This window comes from Streptopelia decaocto (assembly GCF_964273445.1).
Source record: "Streptopelia decaocto genome assembly, chromosome: 5".
Lineage (NCBI taxonomy): Eukaryota > Metazoa > Chordata > Aves > Columbiformes > Columbidae > Streptopelia > Streptopelia decaocto.
Genome location: NC_138659.1, coordinates 32,730,375 through 32,749,901, shown reverse-complemented (window position 1 = coordinate 32,749,901; position 19,527 = coordinate 32,730,375). Strand labels below are relative to the sequence as shown.

The window sequence follows — 19,527 nt, the reverse complement described above, 5'->3', positions numbered from 1 at the left end:
CCCTAAGAAATATGAGATACCATGTATGAACAACATGAATGAACACAAAAGATTCTGACCTTATACCTTGAATAAACTGCAATGAAGTCAAAGGAATTTCTTAGCACAGGTATTGATATCATCGAGATCAGGGTTTTCTCCATTCAACCTCAACTATCATCTTCCTAATCTATTAACTATTAACTATTAGCTCTCTCTAGCTTATCCAAATTAATTCTTTCATTCCCAGGGAATAGTTAATGCCTTTCATGGTTCTTGGGGTAACTGCAGTATTCTTCCTTTGATTTTTGTTAAAAATAATACATTTTTTTAAAAAATCATAAAATAACTATAATGTCACAGTTATACTAGTTCATAATGTTCCAATAACTATAATAATTCCACTAAATAGGGGAAACTGGTATGCATCCTCCTACCCAATATGTAGATTTATAAAGAAATATAGTTCTGTCTTCTCCAGTAGTGCCTAGAGACTTGAAAAAGTATTCCATGTTTGTCCTTCAAATTTTCATGAAATCCTCAAAGTATAAAAATAAGTGGTGATAAAAATGTTACAGATAATAGAGAAAATTGTTTGAAGAGGACCATTACAATATTTTTTCTGTCATGTTTTAGTCTATTTAAGTAGACTTTATTCTTACTCTGGTTCCCTATTTGAAATACGACATTCACAGCAATACTAAACCATGCATATAATTGTAAGAAATAAATACTCTATGTTCCTTCAAGCATAGCTATTTATATACTTTTTAAAAGTATAATAATAAAATGTGTGGGTCTACTTTTATGGGTTTTTTTTAGGATATGCAAGAGGACTAAAGCATTTTGATTTTAATCTATGTTTGAAAATTCTTATTTGATCCTAAAGACCAATCTGTTAAAAATAATCCTGTAGAATGGAGCTGTTATATTGTACAAACTGAAAAGTAAGGTATCTTATTGCTTTTTTCTTCAGGTAAAAGACAGAAACACTTTAATCTCCACAACATCAAGAGGTTACAGTGCAGAAAGATAATAAAGAAAGTTACCTAAGATTATAATTAAATCAAGTTTATCACTAATGTTGGTGTTGGTTTACTCTGGGTAGAATTTGTCCTTCCTTTATGAAAATACAGAAAGCTGGCAAGTCTACAGTGTATGACATACAGAGTTATACAGTATTATACTTTCACGGCATAATAGCTTAGAGAGAATTGTGCACTACATACAAGGTAAATGTTCTAATAAGCTAAAAGGTATGAAAAACCATGAAGTGGCATATATAAACTTCATGCAAACATGTGGAAGACCTGTAACTCAAAAAGCAGCTTGTGTCAAAGGCTTTGCACCTACCACATCATAAAAAGAGATGGATACTAAGATATCTCTAGAAATCTTGTAAATTACGTGGAGTCTGCATAGAAAGAAATCAAAACCAGCAGGTAGTAGTGTTCCTTTCAATTCTGAGCAGAACAAAGTCTTTTCACTTGTAGAGGATTCCTCAGTACTGATAATAAGTGCTACTCTCTTTTCATTTGTTTCCTCCTTTTCCTCCTGAACTTCTGTCTTTCCCTAGATTTTTATGTTCATAGGAACTCTGGCTCTCTCTTCTATTTTTTTGGCTGAAGAAATGCACTTGCCTTTATGATACATCACTCTTTGCCCTAGGTGCTCTCTCATCTGTGTCAGGTCCAGAAATAAATGAATAAAACAAACCCTTGGACAAGATTCCATATTCTAAATACTTTTTGCAAAAATTTTATCAATGCAAGATCCGTAATAGGACACATTAATGTATGGTCTAATGAACAAGCCTCAATATTTGATAAATCTTTCAAGTCCAACGAATCAGGATGATCTGAACGATGATTTTCCAGATAGGCACAGTGGTCTGTCTGGGTAATGTTGCCCCTGGAGCCTGATACCAAGAGCAGACTTCTGTACATTAAAAATTCTCTTTTTCTCTAGTTCATGAAATAAGAATATCAAGAATCAGTTATCAAGCAAAACTTTCCAAAGAGCAGTCAGTTTGTTAATTCAGGAACCTTCATAAATGCAGATTTTGATGAAATATGCTCAATGCCATGTGACAGAGGTGTTTTCACCTGTTGAAAACCTGGAAAGCCCCATGGTCCAAATTGTGTTCCACTAAACTCAGTGTTGATTTACACTGGGGAGGATCTGGTCTTTCTTGATGAAAATACAGGATCCTGGTATGTCTATAGGATCTTTCCATCCAGCTGTAATTCCCACCTCTCAAAACAGCTTTTTTGTATGCATTCTTTTTGTTTCAGCTTTGTACTGGTCTTTATTACCATAAATTTACAGATATATTTGAGTACCATGTGATATGTTTGCAGTTCTGAGCGTCTTTACTATTTAATCAAACTCAGCAAATTTATAAATCCAGTTTTACTTTTGTTCTCTTAGGTAAAACACTGAGGTCTCATCTGAATTTCCTACCTCCAGATGTGATGTACAATTTTTGGACAGAGAAATATTCTCTCTTTTCTTCTCTGTCACTTTTTGTGTGTTTATTAAAACTTTAAGAGATATAGTGAAATTATATTTTTGTACCTAAACCTTCCCAGTTCTCATTTGCTAAAGGCAATTTCTACAATTTTCAGACTTGTGAGTGTTTGACGTTAAAAATTTCTCTATTTAAGAGTGAGTATAACCAAAACCATCTCAGTCCTTATGCTAGAGGGTTCTTCACTTGACTTCTGCATATTTGACAGGACTTAAGTGGAAAAGAAATAGTATTTTTTTCCATTTATTTTGACAGACCAAATAAAAAAAATCAGACTGTATATCTAACACAGCTACCAACTCTCATTTCCAATAAATTTTGACTGAAATGAGAAACCTGGATTCAGTCTTCCTTTCTCATCTATAGCAAAAAGGCAACAGAATTATCTGGAATACAACTGGTCTTAGAGGGAATAAAAAGGAGAATAAATTCTGTTTTGGTTAAAGTGTTAGGAGTTTATGGTTTATTTAAAACCAAACATTTTTCTTTTATATGGCTCCTCACTTTCAAGTTTGTTTCTTTCCTCTTGCCTTGTCTTTACCAAATTTTTTTTTTTTTTTAATCTAGAATACTGCTCATTATCACAGTGGCAAGTTTTTTGTAGAAATTGCTACCTGAAATGTCAGCTTTTATTGTATATTTATAGTTAATTATTAAATAATAGTTTGGTTCATAGTAGAGAGTTCTCGGTAGAACTGTGTGAATATTTGGATCTTAATCAAATATGGCCTCAAGTTTGGTGTATTTGCCCTCACCTCGGACTTGCAGCAAGTTGACCTGACACAGAAAGTTAATACAGCAAATAAACTGCCTCTTTTCCCAGTCACCCTTCCTTGGGGCTTCCTCAACTATTTCTGTCTGAAACCAGACTGGGGTAGCAACAGGGAGACTCTGGAAGGCTTTTTTGCTATGAGTAATTTACATATGAAGATAATGTACAGAAAATGAAGACCAATTTTATTCTTTTCTGACCACTGTGTATTGTAGAGAAGCCCTGAAATGTTTCTTTAACATTCAGCACTGGAGTGAAATCAGAAATACCCTGGATGACAGTGAACCAAAAGGCTACTGGAGACCTTCTACATCTTGTGAAAATCTCTCAAGTCAAGTCCTCAAACCTGCTTGGATGATATAAAAGCTATGGCTCATTTATCAAAGGAAGGACCTAAGACTTTTGAGGCTTGCAATGGTGTCCTGAGTGCTCACATTAGCTTTGACTATGAGCATTGCTCCTTTAACTCACTTAGATGATTTAGAAAACACCAGCAGATGTGCATGTTTCAGAATAGATTCAGCACTAAGTCCTTTGTGGTTTACTGTTCTTTAGCTAACTTGATGTTTGTCTTTGATTGGAATTTCAAGTGCAATTTCAGATAATATTTGAAGATGCCTTTTCTTACCACATAATATTTAACAACCAAAACATATGTTGAATTTAAAAGGTAAGTGCCAGAGATTTGATTTATGAATCCTACATCTCTTGTAACTTATACAGTGAACAAGTTTGCCAATCCTGTTGGACCACTTTGAGTAAGAACCGTACGATCTGTAGCCGTGCACTGTGCGTAATATATGTATTTGCTGCAACAAAATTTGGAATTGGATTTAGGTCTCAGATGTTCTTTTGGTGTCTTTTCATAAGTTAGTGGGATTTGAAAGTTGAAGATTTGCTTTCACCACAGATGAAACTACACAATAGTAATGGAACAGAATAATCAATCAAAGATATATAGCAGTGTACCTAAACTAGTAGTCTAATGCTGAGGAGGCATCTGTATGAAATCAAGTTTAAAGCTCCAGTATAAAGTTTCTTTCTTAAAACAAATTTAGCCAAGTGTTTCCCTTTAGTTTGAGTATCTGATAGGGATTTAAGGATTACATTATAGATCAATTGTTATTGTTAACCCTGTGGGTAGCCCTTTAACTATGCAAGAAAATGTGTAAAACTAGTAGCATAAAAAGTTCTGCAGAACTGTAAGTTGAGAGTTGGCAGTACCAATGAGACAGAAAGGGCAAATGTGCTACAATCATTTACCAGGGGGAATAAACAGGTGGGAAGTAATGAGGATACAACCTAAAAATAAATGTCTGAAAACATATATGTGACCCAGGCGGAGAGCAAGCCAGCAGACGTGAGTGTTATGGACAGCAATGTGATTTCTTTTGAGAGGTTAGAATGACAACCCCATAAGGGGTAGTTTGACTGGAGTATGGTAAAATAAAGTGGACATGCAAAATGTCCTGCTGCAGATGTCACAGCAAGTGAGGTACAATGCATTAGGAATCGTAGTGCTGTGGACAGCAGAAATGAATCGGGAGTTTACATGCATTCCAGGGGAGGAAACATGAGATCTGAAAATAACTCAGATTATTACTGAAGAGAATGTTGGAACTAAGTTTTCGAACTGCACAAAAATATATAATCACAGGTAGGATCTCCATTGAAACTCTGGTTCTTAATTAACCTGCCCTTATCACTTTGATTTTTGACCTAAAAGATATTAAATCTTTTTCATATTGTTTTTAGGTCCTCATGGTAACCTTTAACACATTTTTTTAACATTATCTATATGTAATTTTTAAAACTGACCACATTAAAGGTGAAATGTTCCCAAATTATCATAGATAATTTTTATATTGACCTAAACTTTCAGTGAAGACTGTGTCTTCACCAGTAAAAAGAACATTTTAATTTTTGATTCTCATTCAGGAAGGACTATATTTTTTTATTCACACTTTCCCAATCTAAGAAAATAATTTTCCATTCAACTGCAGTATTATTATGACTAATAATATCTGTGAGTCTTATAAATAGCAAAATCATGCTATCTTCTTGAAACTAATGGAGAAACGATGAAAAAATCCCAGTAGCCTCAGCGTTGCAGATCAGAACTGAGCCAGGAAGATATAACTCCTATTTCTAATACTCTTGGGAAGTCCTTGCACGGGATGTTGCAGTTGGGCTAAATGTAGGTAGATGGTCTCTCTTTACAGTAGATGCCCCAAGATTTCTTTGAAGCTTTTTGTCTTTTGTATAGTAATGGAATTATGGTTGGAAAAAGAATGGAGGGTTAGGAATTGGGGTTTGCTTCAGTAGGCCTCTTTGCTTTTGCTTTCTGCATATACCTTGAGGTTTTTATGAACATGAAATATTATTTCAATTTGTATCTGTGTTGTCCTCTTTGTTTCTAATTTTATCTTTAAAAAAATATAGATTTCATTTATTGTTTATTACTCAGCTGTCTCTTTAGGCAATAAAAGGTGTGAAAAACAATAGTATTAATTTAAGTAAATTGTGGGCAAGCTGAAGTATCTAAATGTAAACTGGAAAAAAAAATATTTAGCTTTTATTACATTTTTGCTAAGTCTATTGCTTCTCCGTAAGAGAACTTCACTCTCGTCTATTCTTCAAGATTAATTAAGAGAGATAACTTGTTCTTTCTGAGACAATGCCTGTTGTCATTCTCTGTATAAGCCTCATGCACTCTTGATTCCTGAAAGTCCAGGAAATAAAGGCTCTGATACCACTACCCTGAGGGGTTTGCCAACAGCCTAATTTCCTGCAAACTTCCCTGTTGCTTTACAGGAGGATGCATGGGAACATTGCATCTGACATGCAGTGGATTTAAAATGCCCTTGAAAAGGGAAAACTGTGGCTCCAGTGCCAGAACTGTCAATGCTGCCAGTGATTTCAGCTGGGGTATATCCTCATTTTCAAGTTCTATGGACTCAGGCATGTTGCACACTCTGCAGAGTCGGCATTACAGAACATGTAAGGAGTAATCACAGAGTCACAGGATCCCAGGCTGGTTGGGTTGAAGGGACCTCTGTAGATCCCCCGGTCCAACCCCCCTATTAATGCAGGGCCACAGAGCAGATCACACAGGTGAGTCCAGGGGGGTTTGAATGTCCCAAAGAAGGAGACTCCACACCCGCTCTGGGCAGCCTGGGCCAGGCTCTGGCACCTCCCAGCAAACAAGTTTCTCCTCATGTTCAGATGGAACCTCCAGCAGGTCAACCCAAACCTGTGCTGGTGCCTGGGATTGTTCCTCCCAGGTGCAGGACCCTCCACTTGCCCTTGTTGAACTTCATCAGGTTCTTCTCTGCCCAGTCCAGCCTGTCGAGGTCTCTGGATGGCAGCACAGCCTCTGCTGTGTCAGCCCTTCCTCCCAGTTTGATGTCATCAGCAAACTGGCTGAGGGTGCACTCACTGTGTTCATCCAGGTCATTGATGAACAGGTTGGACAGAACTGGACCCAACACTGACCCCTGGGGAGCCCCATGAACCACAGGCCTCCAGCCAGACTCTGCACTATTGATCACAATCCTCTGAGCTCTGCCATCCAGCCAGTTCACGATCCATCTCACTGTGCACTCATCCAGCTCGCACTTCCTGAACTTGCCTATAAGGAGGTTGTGAGAGACAGTGTCAAAAGTCTTGTTGAAGTCAAGGTAGACAATATCCACCACTCATCTCCTTCCTAAATGACCTCTGCCTCAAGTATCTGTAGAAGTTCGCTCAACCTATATATGTTACCTGCTAGTTCAGAGCTGAGGCATTCCTAAGAGTCTTGGTTTCTTGTCTAATTTTCCTGTGGCACACATGATTCAGAAATATACTTGTGGATTCTCCTGGAATTTACAGATAATAAATTGCCCTGTGAGATAATGAGGAATAGACAATTGATAGCTTCCTATCAAATGAACATAAACAGCCTTAAAATAGTAATATTTTTAAGGAATGTTAAAACACAGAAGGATTCAAATAATCTGAGTTAATTTCAAATACCTGGAATATTCTGATTCCTGAGGTATTTAATGCTTTATGTGGGGATAATACATTTCCGTTTCATTTTTGTTGTAGTGCAGTAGTTTCGCTCACTGTAAATTCCTCAGAGTGTACAAACAAAGGAGAGGGAATGGAGGGATTACACAGATCTCTTGGGAAGCTTTATTGCTGAGTTTGGAGAAGTTGAAAGTCGCCTCCTTGCCCAGAAGCTTGAAAGAAGTCATTATTCCATTTCAAATGAGGTTAATGGAAATTCTGCAATTTATTTCATTTGCAGAAAGATTAAGTTTACTGTTCCTTACAACAGCAGATGATAGACAAATATGCTGAGAGTGACTCCAGGTTTCCTGAGTTAGTGGGCTCCCCAAATTAAAAAGTCAGACCTATGCTACCAATACTGCTGCTAAAAAATGTGTTGAAAATGTTACATGCCTATTGTTTTAGAACAATGACAATTATTTTGTAATTCAAAAAAAAAAAAAAAAAGAATGAAAATATTAATCCAAACTCTAACATTTTGCGTGCTGTTGGTTTGTCTGTACCTCCTTCAGAACTGTTCATCTAGCTGGTAGCGTGTCAGTGCTTGGAACATTCAGAAGATATGATTTATTTTAATTGCACACTAATTAGTGGAAGCCTTTTAATACGCTCAATGACACAAGTAGGACAGCAGGGCAGCAACTACTGTGCGGTAAAGGAAAATGCTGAAAGAAAGGTGCTTTTGTCAAAAACTGTCGAGCCTGGGTGAAAAAAAAGGCAAGTTGGCAGGAGATCCACTTCTAAATAGAAAGTACATTTAGTTCCTATTCATTTGATCAACTTTCTTTTAGGTGAAATAAGCACTGACTACACTGACTGCGGCGACAGTAATGTGCTGAAACATGGGCTGGAAGACAAGTCCCGACAGTGAGGTTGATAGTAGGGTCATCCAGAGGAATCCTAAAGAATGCTGGAATCATTTTGGCTTGAAAAGATGTTTAAGATCATCAAGTCCAACTGTTAACCCAACACTGCCAAGTTTACCAATAAACCACATCCATAAGAACCTCATCTACATGTGTTCTAAACACCTCCAGGGATGGTGACTCTAACACTGCCCTGGGCAGCCTGTTTCGACATTTGATAACCCTTTTGGTGAATAAGTTTCTCCTAGTATCTAATCTGAAGCTCCCCTGGCACAACCTGAGGTCATTTCCCCTCACCCTATCACTTGTTCCTAAGGAAAAGAGACAAACCGCCTCCATGCTCCAACCTCCTTTCAGGCAGTTGCAGAGAGCGAGAAGGTCTCCCCTCAGCTCCTGTTCTCCAGGAGCTCAGCCGCTCCCATCACACTTGTGCTCCAGCCCCTCACCAGCTCCGTTCCCTTCTCTCCACTTGCTCCAGCACCTCAAGGTCTTTCTTGGCATGAGGGGCCCAAAACTGCCCCAGGATTGGTGGTTTGGCCTCCTCAGGTCCCAGCACAGGGACGGTCACTGCCCTGGGCCTGCTGGCCACACCAGTGCTGGGACCAGCCAGGATGCTGGTGGCCTCTTGGCCACCTGGGCACACGCTGGTTCATGTTCAGCCACTATCACCAACACCCCCAGGGCCTTTTCCTGGGGCACTTTCCAGCCGCTCTTCCCCAGCCTGCAGCGTTCATGGGGTTGTTGTGACCCAAGTGAAGGACCTGGCACTTGGCCTTGGTGAACCTCAGACAATTGGCCTCAGCCCATGGATCCAGCCGGGCCAGACCCCTCTGTATGGCCTTCCCACCCTCCAGCACATCAACTCTCCACCCAACCTGGTGTCATCTGCAAACTGACTGAGGGTGCCCTCAATCCCCTCATCCAGACCATTGATAAAGAGACTAAACAGAACCTCAGTGCTGAGCCCTGGGGACACCACTCGTGACTGGTCAACAACTGGATTTGGCTGCGTTCTCCACAACTCTTTGGGCACGGCCATCCAGCCAGTTCTTTATCTGGTGAGGAGTTTTCCTGTTCAGGCCATGAGCTGCAGCCCTTCCAGATTTCTGTAAGAAATGGTGTCAAAGGCTTTACTGAAGGCCAGGTAGAAAACATCCACAGCCTTTTCCCTCATCTACTAGTTGGGTCACCTTGTCATAGAAGGAGATCAGGTTGGTCAAGCAGGACTTGCCTTTTTAAAACCCATGGTAACTGGGCCTGATCACCTGGTTGTCCTGCATGTGCCATGACCTTCCCCAGCACCGAGGTCAGATCGACAGGCCTGTAATTTCCTGGATCCTCCTTCTGGCCCATCTTGCATATGGGTTCCATGTTGCCAAACTCCCCTCAACAGGGAGCTCTCCAGTTAACCAAAACTGCTGATGAATAATTGAAAGTGGCTTGGTGAACATTGCCACCAGCTCCGTCAGACCTCAGGTTTCTCCTGCTCCATACTTTTGCCCTTTCTTCTGTCTGCACCATTTATTCAGAAGATACCTTGTTCCCTGAGTATTCATGTATACACGATGAGTTTGCTCTAAATCATTATTTTAATGTTTAAAATATTAAAGAGATTTATATGAATATGAATGCAGCTGCTTATTTTGAAGTGACTAGAATTGCCTCATTCCCTTTGTGTTGGCTTAGCTATTTTCCTTAGAAGCCAAATACATTTTTTAAGAGTTTTGCTGAAGAGGATAGTCCTTTATGAGAGACAGCACACCACCTCTGCATGGGCATGTAGTTAGGACTATTAGCTATGTGCATTTGAAAAGGCACATCAGGAACAAAATCTCTGCAGAAACAGATTTTCTTTTTATTAGGAAAGCCTTCTATGGGCTTAATTATCATGGACAAAAAAAGCACACTGTTTCCCAGGGAAATGCTACCCACCGATATCACAAGAATTCAGCCTTGCTTAAGTGCTAGGAGGTACGTTCTCAGTGCACTTATAATCAGGTCATTATCACCATGGTTATGACTGAAAACTGTAGGCATTTGTCTCGTTAATGCCAAATGTTATAGTTTATTTCTGGGAACTGAAAACCTTGCTGCCCAGGGAAACCTGTTCTGCGATAATATTTGAAAACAAGGCACTTGAGAATAGCTTGCCTGGTTCATGTCAGATGGTTTCACACATATTTTCTTACTGGTGCTTAGGGGGTTTTGGTTATTAAATAACTGTTCTGTGGTATTTTGCTTTGTGAGTTAGTGTTCTTCACGGATTGCAGCTCTAGCTCTGACAAAACAAGCATGTGGTGATGATGCTTTTTGTTCATATATGTTCACTTCTGTACTATACCAGCATCTTAGCATATTATTTGCGTTCACATTTTACCTTTCCCTCTCCCCTTTTTGGTTTACCTTTTACGTACACTATCCAACAAAACTTTTTGAGCTGTGGTCTTGGGACTGAATGTAGTCACACTTCTATGCTTGGAAGATAATTAAAAGAGTGCCATTGCCCTTCCAATTTTGTTCCTATCATTCCTAAAATGTAAAATCATCAGTGATTGCAGCAACACTTGGATCAAACCAGAATAATATATTTGGACCCTTTGTTCCCCCCTCTAAAGTCTGCTTTGTTAATAAAATGAGTTAATCACAACTGAAAACCTTGCATTTGATCAGAAAAAATGACAGAAATAAATCTGAGACTTTTGTATATCAACTACTCAATTTTTGCTTCTGATTTACAGTCTTTGTTGAGTAGGATTTGTACAGAGTATAAAAAACATACATAACTACATTGCTTTAACCTCTGACTAGAAGTGTCATCTATCTTAAGTTGGAGTTTGGATTATTTTTATCCTTCTTTGTTGTATATCTGGACATTTTTATTTTCTTCTTGCAATGTATTTTGTGTGGAGAAGCTAAGAGTACCAGGGCAAAGGAAATGACAGAGGAAGCTGAGAGTACTTGGAAAAGTAAAAGAAAGAATAATATAAATAAATAAATTTGAATGAAAACATAATGTTTGGAAAAGATCCTTATTTATTGCTCTATTTATAGAATATTATTTATTATTGCTACTATCAGAACAATATGTTATTGCTTACGTCTAACAATGATGAATATCTGTAAGTCATCCCAAAACCTGTGTTCATTTTTTTTCATATGTACAGGGATTTTTTGAAATGGTAGATTTATACAACCGGTCTTTAAAATCAGTCAAAAAAAAGCCATTTAGTGATGATTTTTCTCCATTCTGCTTCTTGGCACACCTAAACACATCCCATAATCAAAACAATGGTAGTGTCTACCTAGGTCTTGCATGATCCAAATGAAGAATGAGGATGCATGCACAAAAAAGGACACAGTAAAAGCTACATGTTAACCTTCTTTATTTTGTGATTTCAGGAAGTATAAGAATTTTAAAAATGGATAGGAAATGTAAAATTTGCTTTACAGTTTATACATTCTGTATAGCTTTATCAAGCTACATTGCCATATAGACAAATGATTGAAAATAATAATGATAATATACAGAACAAAACAACACTAAAGTAAACGGATCTTTCAATCAAGATTTGCATAGATAAATGCTGAGCATAATCTTTCAGACAAAACTCAAAACAGCGTTCACCTCTTTTATTGTCTTCTGGCTATTTATCTTCATTAATATAGGTTGACTGTCTTTGTTATTATATAAACAGATTAGGATTCTGTATATTGCCTGGGGGTACTACACAAAAATTAAACTTCAGAACAGAATTTTAGACCACATGTTGGGAGAGGAAGCAAACTGAAGGATCACAGGTAAATCAGAATTGTCATTCCAGCTATGTCCAAGCCAAATCTGATGCCCGTGCAAGAATCTTTGTGCTGAATCAGGATGATTAAGCAAAAAATATGTTAAATCTGGCCCTGGCATAAGCTGTAAAGACTGACAAATATAATATATGCAGGGAGAAGAGAGCCTGACTCGGTCTCATCTCCTTGTGCAGCTGGCACACTGCTAACAGGTTTGGCTGAAGCTGCTTCTGTGTGTCCTCTCCATGGGCTGCTGGCGTTGCCAAGAGCTTGCACTAGCCTAAAATTTTGCATAAACTTCACAAAAGTGCAAGAGATCTTGGAAAATGTGAAATCTTGATGGTTTCAAGAATATCGTGATCCTGCTGTAGCCACCCACAGATACTGGTGGTAGCACAGACTGTAAGAGAGCCAGGCAATCCTAAACAACATGAAAATTCATCGAGAATTTAAGCAAACTTTGTATTATTTTCAAAACAGATCGTTAAAGTAACAAGCTTCTTTCTATTAATAAAAATTAATGTTAGTTGTCTGCATGTCAGTCAGCTGCTCAGTGGAGATGTGTATTTTGGAAATGAGCTCCTTGACCCTATAATTTAGGTTTATGGTCCAGGGGGTCCAGAGCTGAATACAACACTTTAAGTAACAGAAAACAGAAGGGGTTGTATTTAAAACTGAGGCAGATCACCAAATAGGGGTAAATCTGACCACAATCTCCAAGATGATGAAAGCGAGAGCCTCTATACTTATTTGGTTGACACTTGAGAATTATCTATAATATTCCCTGAAGCATATCAATCACTTGTTGTCTTTTTTTGGTTTTTAATGTATTTACTCATTTAAACAATTGCTCGTTACCAAGCACATTCTTCTACTACTAAGCCAGAGCTCGACTTGCAACAATTCTGTTTTGATAAATTTAGCTATATTTTGCTTCTGTGATCATGGATTCAATGAATACAATAGGCAGGATGTCTAGAGTTTGATGTCTAAACTTACCTTTGGCCATACCCTGATGAAAAATACCCCACTGCTACCACCATTATTAATACAGCTCATAACAAGTTCTGACTTCTGAATCCTGTTGTGCTACACAGGAAAGGCCAAGGTTATTTCTATGGTTTCAATAAGGAGTTGCTATGTGCACAAGTTTCATCAATGAAAATCACAGTCCTCATTTTTATGAACCCCGTTTATTCCTCATTCTTGCTCCCATAGCTATGAAGAAATAAATGGTCTTTAGGCTGTAGGACAGCTGAAGCGTTTGTAAGGATTCTGTGCAATAGAAATAGCACTTGCTGAAGATTGTGGCACTGGTAAAACATTTGCAGTCATACGTTTCATAATTAAATTGAGCTATTTCACCCTAATTAAGTCTGAAATGTACGGCCAGCCAAAACAAGGGGCAACTTTATGAAATGAGCTTCTGAACTCCTCAGTCTGTTTTGAATAATACAGCAAATGCTTTTCCATTCCCTTACCATCAGGTAACAGAAACGCGGACTGGTCCTCTTGGCTGCAGTAACTATGACAACCTAGATTCTGTCAGCTCTGTTCTGGTTCAAAGTCCTGAAAATAAGATTCAGTTGCAAGGTATGTAGGCGCAATTTCATGAATTTGTTTTGGAACTGGATGACATTTATCAGATTATTTGTTTTTCTTTCTCTCACCTCATAAAAGGTCATTTTCCTAATTTTGTGTGTGTGTGTGTGTGTCTGCAATAAGTACATTCTAGACAAAGAGAAGGAAATGTCAGTAACTCATTTTGCCTTTGAAATGGAAACAATTTCTGAACATATCAGAAAATGATTTGAATAACGCTGTTAACATTTTATAGCCCTATTTAGCAACCATTCGCAGATTTTTTAAACAGCCTGATTTCCCATAGATTCCACCAGGCAGGGAGTGACATTTAATGTGCTGAGCCTGCTTTGAACAGACTGAGTAGGGGCTTATACCTCGTGCAGTTGTCCCACTGAAATGAATGGAGTCATCAGAGAAGCAGGATATAGATTTTCAAAGACTCTAAATAATTTAGAGTCCAAAGGCTCGTCTTGAGACAATTAAGGAAATTTAAAAGGTTAGGCATCTCCCTCATTAGAAAAATAATAGTAATTATTAAAAAAACAAAACAAAAACAACAAACAAGAAAAAAGGAAAAGAGAGAGAGAAAGAAAGAGGAAATGAAAGGGAAAGCAAAAAGAGGTAAATGGAAAGGAAGAGGAAAAGAAGGAAAAAAGGAAAAGGAAAAGGAAAAGGAAAAGAGAAAAGGGGAAAAAATAAAATAAAAAGAAGATACATAATTTCTTTTATTTTTATTTATTTATTCCAGTAGATTCATTTCCCAACCTAAATATTAAGTACATAAACCCCTCTAGGGTATCAGTCCATTAATAATTTGGGGTTTTTTTTTTCAGTTACACAAATGTAGCAGGACCAACTTATTATTATTACAAAAACAGACTAGATGGTCTTTTATTTATGTCCTTGTGTATACCTCTGTGTATATACAATGAGAGAAGAATACTGTTCTTAATTTGCAGTTACAAGTAGCTATACAATTATTTCCAGGTTTAAAAATGTTCTGTATTGGTTCATAAATCAATTGGACATTCAGTGGGAAGCTGTTGCTGAATGGCTGTCAGGGAAAGATTCTTTTCTTGTTCAAAACATGCATATGCTTTTCTTCCCCCTTTAATTTCTGTCTCTCCAGAATAGGTAAAAAGCCATGAAAACATACAATTATTTCAGAGATTGTATATATATATATGAAAAAAAAAAAACAAAACCAACAAACTTGTCATTTCTACTGGGATGTAATGAAAAGTTTCCAGAAACAATTTGCAATTTTTAATAATCTCCATCATATGTACAATGTTTATCAGTTAAAATTTGGAAAATAATCTTTGCATTCCTCATGCAGTGGTTTGATGCATGTCATTGGATTGTCATTATGAGAAATAAATTATCAGAGCTATTTCATACTTATCATGGAAGAACTGAAAAAGAGTCAGGTTTGCTTATGTGGGCGTTCTTTTCCTTTCACAATTTCAGGGCTTTTCACACGTATGTAAGTACATTGAAAAGTTTAGTCAAGTAACAAGAGAGTTTTACAAATTTTGACATGAGGTAGAAGAAAGCATAGACAGACCTGATTCTAGCAATTGGGATATAACTTTTGACTTGGAAAAGTTATGAAATTACTGTTACAGCTATTGTTTTTATGTATCTAAAAATAAGGGATATATCTCCATGAAATTTTCCAAGTGCCTATGTGGAAGAAACCTACACCATAAATAAACAATCCATACGCTGAGAAATTATTTGGCTCACAAACAAGCTCCACTGGTTCCAGATATATTATTTTTGCCACAGAAAATAACAATTAATAATAAATAAACAATTATAATATACCTTGCAGTGGCTTTTTGAGTGGTTGATCACTATTGTAGCTGGAGTGACTGATAGCTAGTTAGATAAAATGCTTGTATATAAAATATTTGTTCCCATCAGTGGGATAATGTAAACAATGGTCAAAAATTTTCAGATAAGTCTAAATTTCTGGTCATAAAAATTCTGGAGTTTAGATTCACCTGCTCCGTGGTTCTGATATGCTGGTGTGACATGATTTTGCAAGGCCTCTGCACGTCATGGCAGGGTAAAGTGTGAAAACACTTTGCAAAGGGATTTGTGACATAGCAGGGGCTTTTTGAAATACCATGGGAGCTACACTTTGCACCCTTTCTCCGTGTTAAACCTTTACTAGATTTAAGCAAGAATTTTATTTTTCAAGGTTTTGTAGTCCTGCTGACTGTCCCTTAGCAAATAAATACCAACATTGTAAAAAACGCAATATCAGAGAAATTTTACTTTTCTAAAATTTCCCCTTTCTTCTTAGTTTGTCTCTACACAATCGTAGAGAGATAACTGAAGTTATTTAGAGAAACTGTATCTTCTTGTGTCAAAGGCGACATGGAAAACAAGTCCAATACGGAATGGAAATTTTTGCCTTCACACCTCTTTTTCTGATTACGCTGCTCTGCTTTCCCTTCATCAGCACTCTCAACATTTGCATGAGCTGCTAGTACCAAGATTGTAATCCAGCTCTGTGCTTCCCTACTGCAAAGCTCTTACTGTTGGCTGTTCATTCAGCCATTCTTTACAAGGAGAAGTCGATGTAATCCTTCCTTTCTCTTTTTAAAAATTCTTCTGGAAAGAAATCACAGCAGCAAATGCTCTATCTGAGGAACACACTAGTTAGTGGAATGGATGTTCCACACTGAGAAGGAAATGCAAGGAATATATCTGAAATTAATTCTGAAGCATGAAAATAGATGACACAGTGCAAATGCCAGACAGATGTGTAAATTGTCCCAAAAAGCCATATAGTTTTCTTTTTCATAGTTTGTTTGTTACATAGGTTGGGAAAGATGCTTGTCTAGAGCATCCCTTTTGCATTTATAACATAATACTCTCTTTCCTTTAGGTCTTCAGGTCATACTGCCTGAGTATCTGCAAGAACATTTTGTCCAGGCAGCTCTGAGCTATATTGCCTGTAATTCAGAAGGGGAGTTCATCTGCAAGGACAATGACTGCTGGTGTCAGTGTGGTCCCAAGTTCCCAGAGTGCAACTGTCCCTACATGGACATTCAAGCCATGGAAGAGAATCTGATCCGCATAAGTGAGACCTGGAATGCATACAACAGTGAATTTGAAGAGTCAGGTGAGATGTTTTATAAAATTTTTGTCTGTTTTGCTCTGTCCCACAAAAAATATTTATACAACAGACTCCATCTGAAATCTTCCTAATAGTTTGTACATCTAAAACTAAGCATACTTAAACACATCCTGCATCTGAGTCTTAATTATTATAACATTCAGATAGGCATCTTGTCCTCACCTCATGATGATCAGCAGTCTGTGCAATTTCATTGGGATTTAGGCAGGCTGTATTTGAGTATTTATCAGTTATACTTTGTGGAGTCCAGGGCTGCAAGGACATGGCCTCTGTTGGAGCAAGAAGTGTAATTCAGAAGGTAGAAAGTAGAACAAATGAGGAAAAAAGTCATGTTATACAGTTTATATGGTTATTTTACATCTATGTTCTGTAATGCAGCTGAAACAGCTGCTTGATTTCAAATCCATTTTTCAGTGTTGGAACCAAGTTTCTCCTGAACTTCTATTTTATTCTGTCCCTCAGAAGGTACCATGCAGCTGACATGGTGAGCAGAAGTAGTTAATAGCTCATCCCATGATAGCAGGCAACTTCTTTCTTCATATAATTTCTGCTTCAACTAGACCTATCCAAGTTGTCTCTACAACACATTTGTGCCACATCGGTTTTCTCTAAAGCACTGAGGTGTGTTTCATGCATCATTTCAAGTATCCTGATAATCAGAACTTCCAGTCCCATAGAGAACGGTAACCACAAGTAAAATCAGCTTCCAAACAACTGTTTCCACAACTCACTCACTCAGTGATATCAGTAACAGCTGTCCAGCCAAATGGTAGCAAAAGTAAGGAGAGTTCAGCAGACCTGGTAAAAATCACTAAAAAAAAAAAAAAAGGGACAAAAGAAAGAAATAGAAAAAGGCAAAAATCACAGTTTTTAATCGGTTGTGTTAGAGAAAGAGAATGAGTCAGTAGAAGAGAGGAGGAAGAAGACTCAGTGGTCATGGGAAGAGAGTATGGGAGAGAAGAAATATCAGTACAATACTTAGCTGTGAACAGTACATTATGTACATTTTTTTATATATTTGTTGTTCTATTGTTAAAGACTGATTTCTCAATTCAACATTGAGAATTTCAAAAGACCTGCTATCAGTAAAAATTTCAGTTGTTGTTACTTTTAGTAAGACCTGATGCCTAAATCTGAGTCTATTTGGAAGATCTCAGGCCCTTTTCCCATCCCCAGTCTCACTCTAGCATGAGGAGACCAGAATTTATGATATTTCTCCTTGGAGGATCACAGACTTCTCTCATTTACAAGCACGAATGTATGGGGTTTTTGTTTGTGTGTAAAAATGCGTATTCCCAGTGACTGTTTTGATGCCTTTAAGCATTTCTGGAGTCATGCTACCATTTACTACTTTGCAAAGTAGAACAAGCGTATTGACTCTACGAAAAGGCACAGGTTTTTTTACCGTATTTTGTCCTATTTGAACAGCCTATGATACTGTTCAGTGACTGAAGAATGTCAATTGATGACACCTTAATAGCAACTGTAGTTAAGCTGAAGGAGCACACACATGTGAATCTGGGAAGGATTCTTATACTGAGCTGTATAGGGGCATAAAATTACTTACAAGTTTGAGAAGTTAATTGTCAGCTACACTATAGTCCTATGTTCAGGACTGTGACATGAATGATAGGAAAAATGGGTAAGAGTTAAATCCTGTGCTTTTAAAAAAAGGCTCTTAAACTGTGCTGTGTGAATCACTAACATGGCAACTTTATGTACATCTGTCAATTAGTTAATTGCTATTAGGTGTGGTTACTAAAAAGGGTGAAATAGAATTATTACTATCATTAAGCCATATGCCACGGCCACTCTTTAGTCCTTGAATTATTTCAATTGTTTTTAATCTAATAAATATACAAAGCAGGATTTCTACATCTCATAGGTAGCTTAGATAATTTCTGCTTTTTCCTTATAAACTGTTTTGCATAGAAGTGTTCATGGAAAGATGAGATAGGTAGCCTTGTATGTGTATGGGCCTGTACTTTGTTGAAAAAAAGTTGGTATGTGAGCTTTTTGATAGATAGATAGTTGTTGTCCATTCAGCCTCCCTATATAAATTATACATTACAATCTGAAAATCTCTTCTGGTGCTGTCACACATGGTCCATAAGAATTTCCAGCCACAGTGATTAGAGACATGTTCTGAAAAATTTAGAGCTCTTGAAATATTTATATTATGAAAAGTACTGTTAACAAATATCAGTATAATCTGATTCATGTTAATAGCATGTTCTGAGAACAAAAGTGCCCTTTATTAAACACAACTGATGTTTTCAGTCGATACTGCATAACTCTGATGAGGGATATATTTCCTTCAGGCTTTGTCTAAATCAGCGGAAGTCAATATTTGAGATAAGAGAATACCTGATCTCCTTCTATGACAAGGTGACCCAACTAGTAGATGAGGGAAAAGGCTGTGGATGTTTTCTACCTGGCCTTCAGTAAAGCCTTTGACACCGTATCCCACAGCATTCTCCTGGAGAAGCTGCAGCTCATGGCTTGAACAAGCATGCTCTTCACCGGATAAAGAACTGGCTGGAGGGTCGGGCCCAAAGAGTTGGGGTGAAGGAAGCCAAATCCAGTTGTTGGCCGGTTACGAGTGGTGTCCCCAGGGCTCAGCACTGGGGCCAGTTCTGTTTAATCTCTTTATCAATGGTCTGGATGAGGGGATTGAGGGCACCTTCAGTCAGTTTGCAGATGACACCAGGTTGGGTGGAGAGTTGATGTGCTGGAGGGTGGGAAGGCCATACAGAGGGGTCTGGCCTGGCTGGATCCATGGGCTGAGGCCAAT

At 37.8% G+C, this 19,527-nt stretch overlaps 1 protein-coding gene across 2 annotated transcripts in view; it reads left to right on the top strand.

Moving 5' to 3' along the window:
- BRINP3 (BMP/retinoic acid inducible neural specific 3) overlaps nucleotides 1–19,527 on the top strand; it is a gene marked incomplete at both ends in the record, with an annotated part of 210,890 nt that overhangs the window by 134,771 nt on the left and 56,592 nt on the right. For both annotated transcript variants that reach the window (XM_082053365.1, XM_082053366.1), the window contains 2 exons: nucleotides 13,483–13,588; nucleotides 16,482–16,718. In XM_082053365.1, coding sequence (XP_081909491.1) covers nucleotides 13,483–13,588; nucleotides 16,482–16,718 — 343 coding nt within the window. The remainder of the gene's footprint in view (nucleotides 1–13,482; nucleotides 13,589–16,481; nucleotides 16,719–19,527) is intronic.